General features: G+C 31.7%; 1 protein-coding gene across 1 annotated transcript; it reads left to right on the top strand.

Moving 5' to 3' along the window:
• Nucleotides 1-1,639: 1,639 nt before the first annotated feature.
• On the top strand, nucleotides 1,640-7,057 carry LOC109211822 (histidine-containing phosphotransfer protein 4-like). The gene is made up of 6 exons (XM_019375404.1): nucleotides 1,640-1,773; nucleotides 2,629-2,759; nucleotides 3,180-3,248; nucleotides 5,958-6,029; nucleotides 6,295-6,367; nucleotides 6,971-7,057. Exons 1-6 carry the CDS (start codon nucleotides 1,717-1,719, stop codon nucleotides 6,998-7,000), a joined length of 432 nt encoding a protein of 143 aa, XP_019230949.1. The 5' UTR covers nucleotides 1,640-1,716; the 3' UTR covers nucleotides 7,001-7,057.

Genomic DNA, 7,057 nt, shown 5'->3' with positions numbered 1-7,057 from the left:
TCCTCTTAAATGATAATAAAAGAGTCATTGATGAACATGCAATGGCAAGCCATGAATGCAAATATTCTCTGCAACGGTCGCTCATTTAATGTTAATTAATATTCCTTCATTGAATGATATGCTATGCCAAACCCTTAATCTTTTCTCGTTGGCTACGCTCCCTTCGAGATTTATCCGGTGCTGATTACATATGTCGTATCCGGTATTGGTTGTTACCTGACTTGCTTTTTGCCTATCTTCGGTTCGACGTGTCAGATTACCATTCGACCATCTGTCATAGACCAATTTTACCCCATACAATCATGAACACTACTAAAAAAGCTTAAATTGGTTATGAATTCAGTCGCTAATCTTTCATTAAATTGCTCCTAGCTAATAGAACTTTTTAATAATTTTTCGCTAATCCGTCACTAAATAGGATTAACGACGAATTTTGCTGTTAATTAGCTACAGAATTTGTCCATTTCTAATTCTTATTTTTTGAATACAATGTGTTTAAGAGGTTGGATAGTACAATATTACTATTTAATTTTTGAATTCTATATTTTAAATTATAAATGAACTGGTATATAAACTAATCTGCGATCGATATGTACGTCAAATCATACTAATTTACCATGATTAAGTCAAAAATTAAGGTGAAATGTATATTCATTAACCATAATTTTAGTGATAAGATTGTATACGAAAACATATGTCATATACTTATTGGGTTGATGCAAAACCCGAGTGCGGTATATCTTTTACGGATTAAACTATAGGATCTAAATGTTGAAGACATCAAATAATTAATGGCTAATTGTAGGGTAAATTATGGACCATGACTAGCTAGCGTAATGACAGCCTAAAGGCTCGTTTGTCCGACAGATAAGAGATAATTAATAACGTAATTAAATTTGAAATGAGTTTATCCCATATTTAGTTGGGATAAAATTAAGGTATAACTAAATCCCGGATTAATTATTCCGGGATTTGTAGTATTATTTTAATCCTTATAGTAGGTTGAGATTATAATCTTGGGATAATTAATGCTGAAATAACTTGTTTACCAACTAAACGATCCCTAGGAAGTTTAATAGAAATGGTTTTATGAAAGTTCTTAAAGCATAGCCAAAATGCTGTTCAATTGGTCAAAAGAAATTAAAATTATTATAATTTTTTATTTCTTATTCCTTTTGTCATTTTTCTTTTGGGCGATATATATACGACTAATTACTTTTGATGTTAAAATTATTAATTACTTTAAATCTTACTGAAGAAGCTTGAAATTGAACTACTTTAATAGTTTACTAGTAATTTTACAGAGATTTTTTCTCTCATTGCTTAAAGAACAATCCGATATATAAAGTATTTTGTATTCACGTAGGATTTAAAAAAATATCGCTCCTCGGGATGTGATGTACAATCTGTCCTAACGCAAGGGCCAGTGACTGATTCCTCTTATTGCTTATACCGTTAAATTTCTTTCCTTTGTTCCACATGTATGCTAATTTGTTAAATTCTTATTAGTATTTTTGTCACTAAAATGCTAGAAAAATTATTAAAATTTGGACCACTTTATATCAATCTTTTTCCTCTTTGGATTTTCTTACTTTTTTTCCCTATATATACATACAACGATAGCCTTTAGAATATGTTATAGCCCCTTTGTATTCTACAAAGAGATATATATAATCTTTACATTTAATTCCCATTCCTTTTTACGTAAACCAAAATATGGAGAACCAAAAGCAACGCCAAGCTGCTTGCTTGAGGAGAAGCCTCTTTGATCAGGTCATATTATTAATATTTATTTGGTTGCTTAAATTTTTCGGAGTAATTTAACTTACATACACTAACAGTATATTTAACCCCGTTATTTAAGTTATTTACTCTATTTTTTTGAGTTATCTTATTAGACATGTTATAAATAATGTCTTGTTGTTTTACGTAATTTAACATGAATTTTATGGTTCTTTCATAGTGTGTGTGTATATATATATATATATATATATATATATATATATATATATATATATATATATATATATATATATATATATATATATATTTTCTTTGATTGAATGAACTTTTTGATTCTCAATAGTAATTCAATTGGTACACGCAAGAAATAGGCTGATTCAGTAGCTTTTTGATCAATTTCTCGTGGAATCAAATTCTCATCAGTACGAGTCAAAGGAATGGACCTCTGACCTTGGATGTCCATATAAAGAACAGAACGAGCATAAATACCCTCTTTAACTTCTATTTTAACGGACTATATCCTTTATAAGAAATCGAAAGAATATGCAATGATTCTTCCCCGAAATCCCAACGACATGGTAATAAATAATTATCTATTGTGGGCTTGCCTAGTACGGTTTATATTTTATGTATGGTTTGTGAGTTATTGCACAGTGAACAGGTTACCCAATGCACACCCAAGGATAGCGACTAAAAAAAATATATAATATAAAAATATGTTATTATCAAAAAAAAAAAAGGGTGTGTAACCATTTGTAGTCAACCAACTAATTGTACTGAATGTATAACTAAAGATATTTTACACTGTTAGTGAATAAAACTTAAAATTATTTTTGTTTATTTTAATTAAAGGTGTATAACTTTGGTTAGTCGCGACTTGTGCAGGGATACATTGATGACCAATTTATTCATCTTGAAGAATTGCAAGATGATGCAAACCCTAATTTTGTTGAAGAAGTTGTCAAGCTATTTTACACTGATTCAGTCAGATTGATTCGCAATATTGAACTTGCACTGTAAGAAGTTTTAAAAAATAATTATATACTATCTGATTATCATAAAATTATTAAATTCTACTTTGAAATGCATCATTCTTTTTATATATCACAAAAATTAAAATATGTCGAGAAATGCTATCTGGTTCTGAAAATCACGAATAGGATTCCAATCCATATGTATAGAATTGGCATATAAGTATAGGCACGTCAGCCTATGTTGCGCAGATTCTCTCAAATGATGTCACGCTCGTGTCATTACTTTGGAGGATCCGACACGCTTCTAGTTCTGGCGATATTTTCAGAGAATCCGAGCAACATATATATTAACAACCCAAAAACTATTTTTTTGACTGATTTACAATATTTCATGTTGGAAAATATATACAAATTTAATTCTTAGCAAAATTAATATTTAATTCTTTCATTTGTTCCAAACAGGGAAAATGGACCTTATGATTTTGCTAAACTGGATAATATGATGTACCAATTCAAGGGTAGCAGCTCAAGGTATGTGTTCAAGCTCGCAAGAATACATATAATTTCTCTGTTCCATTTTACGTGACATACTTTCATTTTTAGTTTTTTTTTTTTAAGAAATAGTGATACATTTTCTAAATTCAAAAAAATAAATAAGGATGCAGCTCTTTTCCTGATCATGAATGAACGTGAGATACTTTATGCACCTGACTTCGTTTATATTATTATGATATGTTTAAGATCACAAGTTTCAAAAAAAAATTATTTCATTTTTAAACTACGTATCGATGCAAACTACGTACGTAATATAAATTGAAACAATAATTATTTTTGCACTTACGTGATTTGAGACTTTGAGTTTACTTTTTTTTGCAGAATATAACAAAAAGATAGAAAAGTTTAATGAATCTATTTGGGTCCACGCTCTTTGAATATAGTCAAACTATAAAAGTGTAAATAATTAATTGTTTTATAATAAAAATAGTAACTTTACCAAAAAGGGAACTGAGCTGACTATATTCTTCTTTCTTCTTCTTTTTTCGCAGAATAGTTGCTTTTCCACTTTGAATCACTTAGAATATCCTTATCTTTAGCAACAAAAACATAAAAGTAATTCTTTTCCTTGATTCCTGGACAAAATATATAATTGTAGTGGAGAATCTAATCATTTGGGAGTTCGTATCATGACTTTTTCTGAGATTATGTATGCTTCGTTTTCATGCATATATCCATACTTTTTTATTGAGAAATTTCTTTTAGGATCAAACGCTTACCATCGTGCCAAAAGCTATAGTTGATAGCAAGGACGCAACATTATTCTTAAGTAAACCTACCAAGTTTCTATTGTGACTTCGACTGGCCCCTCGTGGGCTTTGCCATAGGCAGGATGTTGGGCGATGTGCACAGATAGCCACTAACAGCTTATGTCTTTATTTTAAAGCCAGCGTTTTAATGTCTTTAGTCTTTAGCCACTGGTTTAATAAACTTTAACTGCTCGGACAAAAATACCCTTCTGCTCATGTCCTTAACTTCAGGACTTCAGGACTACATGTCCTTAACTTTTGAACTTGAAACTCTAAGTTCAGGACTTCAGGACTACATGTCCTTAACTTTTGAACTTGGAACTCTAAGTTCAGGACTTCAAGGTTACATGTCCTTAAGTTTTGAACTTGGAACTCAAACTTCAAGACCAAGCGTCCTTAACTTTTGAACTTGTAAGTCAAAGTTAAGGACCTATTGTCCTTAACTTTTGAACTTGTAACCGTAAGTTAAGTACTGCTTGTCCTTAACTTTTGAACGTGTAACTGTAAGTTAAGGACTGTCTGTCCTTAACTTTTGAACTTTAAACTCAAAGTTAAGGACTGCATGTCCTTAAGTTTTGAACTTGAAACAATAACTTAAGGACTGCACGTCCTTAAGTTTTGAACTTGAAACTATAAGTTAAGGACTGCCTGTCCTTAACTTTTGAAACTGAAACTCAAAGTTAAGGACAGAAAGTCCTTAAGTTTTGAACTTGAAACAATAACTTAAATACTGACTATCCTTAAGTTTTGAACTTAAAACTATAAGTTAAGGATTGTTTTTTCTTATCTTTTGAACCCGCATGTCAAATTTAAGGAATGCATGTCCTTAACTTTTAAACTTGCATGTCAAACTTAAAGACTCATGTCCTTAACTTTTAATCTTTGAAATCAAAATAAACAAAAACAAGGTAAGAAGAAAGAAATTATTGTACGTAATTGAGACATCTGCTCAAAAATTCAGAACTTGAAAATTTTGATGATGCAAAAGGAACTACGGTACGTATTGGTAAAAGGAATAGTGAAGCAAAATCAGAAGGATCTCATGATGGACCTGGTTATGTCCTAGTAATTGGGGTCACTAATAGACCTGATGCTATTGACCAAGCATGGAGGAGGCCGACCGTGAAATCGCCTTGGGTATTCCAGATGAAAATGCAACGCGAAAGAGAGGAAGAAAGGGTAAAAATGTCTTTTTTCTATTAGTAGTGGCTACTTTTGCTGAGCATTATAATTAGTGGATAAAAATTAAAGACACCCTTAATTAGTGGCTACTACACGCCATTTTTACCAGGATGTTGGCGTTACCCAACAATCCCCCTCCAACAACTGCCTCATACAACATGTTGCTTTTCGAAAATCGAACTCATGACCTTGGCTCTGATATCACTTTTTAGAATCAGACACTTACCATCATCGCAAAAGCTATAGCTGATAGCAAGATTGCAACTTTATTTCTTAATTAAGCCTACCAAGCAAGTGCCATGTTCGACCATGACTCCGACCAGGCCACCTAAATCCTCGTGGGCCTTGCCATAGACAGGATGTTGGCATTACCTAACAATTTCCTTTCTTAAAATCGTGATTAAAATACTGTCCTAGTTTGATTTTTGGTATTGTTTTTAAGCATTTATCTTATATTTATTGAAGAAGAATGAATATTTACATAATCGACCGGTGCAATTTAATTTGCTGAAAGCTACTTTCTTATTTTGAATGTTACTAGTTCCACTAATTATGAGTCTTTTAACGTGACATGATAATGTGAAAAAAAGTTGTACTATTATTGTATAAAAGTAATCAAGTTAAAATTCCATTTGTCCATTTTCCTAAGCTTAAACATCTTAAACTATAAAACTAACAATACCTTTAATTAGTATATGTGTATTTCTCTTTTCCAAATGAAGTATAATATATAACATTAGAACTTTTGTTGCAGCATTGGTGCCAGAAGAGTAAAAAGACAATGTTGTCAGTTTCAGGAATACTGTAATGCCAAAAATATAGAAGGGTAAAAGTGTCTTTGCCTCCTTCTTCCACTTCTGGTTTCTTCGTTTAGATTTATGTTGTTGGGACTTTCCAATATTGTTACCGTATCTGTTTCGGATCCTTCAAAAATACACTATTTTGGAGGGTTCGACACGGAGTACACGACAACATTTTGAAAAGTCCGAACAACATAGACCACGACAATGAATATTTCAAAATGAGCAATTTCCATTCAAGTTGAAGTTGGTTATATATTCTAGTATTATTATTAATGGACCAAATTGCAGGTGCAAAAACACATTCGAAGGAGTGAAGCAAGAGTATAATACACTAAAGACTAAGCTTGAGACTTATTTTCAGGTATATCTCTCTAGTCTTTAAATATTTTTGCTCACACCTTAATTAAGAAAGACGTTTAATAGATTTAATTATAAGAATAATATTTATCGAAACTACTATTTGTCTCTCTTTAAAAGATCTTAATTAATATATATTCCACTACTAGAAGGTGAATCCGGAAAAAAGGTGATAAATGCTTCTTATTTTCTAAAACGACAAATATTTAAGACAAATTCAATTTGTCATAAAGAAAAATAAGATAGACCGAAGATAGTATTTCCTATATTTTCAATTATTTGTACGACCGAATAAAGAAAAAAAAGGGGCAGTCATGTGCACAAGGCATCCCGCGTTCACGCAGGGTCCGGGAAAGGGCCGTACCTCAAGGGGTATGATGTAGACAACCAACCCTAATGCTAGCATTAGTGGCTACTTCCGCGGCTCGAACCCGTGACCTATTGATCACAAGGAAACAACTTTACCGTTGCTCCAACTTCTCACAACCGTGTAATGAATTTAGTGATAATGTGCCTTTACTGTCTTAAAATTTTGGATCTGTCTGTATATACGTATACCATGTTTATGGCTCCTAATTTTATTTTTTTTACCATTTTAAAAATCTAGATGGCAAGAGAAGGTTCTCATTATGTTTGATGTCGAATGCATCAGATTCAAGTAGCTGATATATCGTCCAAAATCCATATATATATA

This window comes from Nicotiana attenuata, unplaced genomic scaffold (assembly GCF_001879085.1).
Source record: "Nicotiana attenuata strain UT unplaced genomic scaffold, NIATTr2, whole genome shotgun sequence".
Classification (NCBI taxonomy): domain Eukaryota; kingdom Viridiplantae; phylum Streptophyta; class Magnoliopsida; order Solanales; family Solanaceae; genus Nicotiana; species Nicotiana attenuata.
Note: the sequence above shows the minus strand (reverse complement) of the source record. Positions and strands in the feature narration are given on the sequence as shown.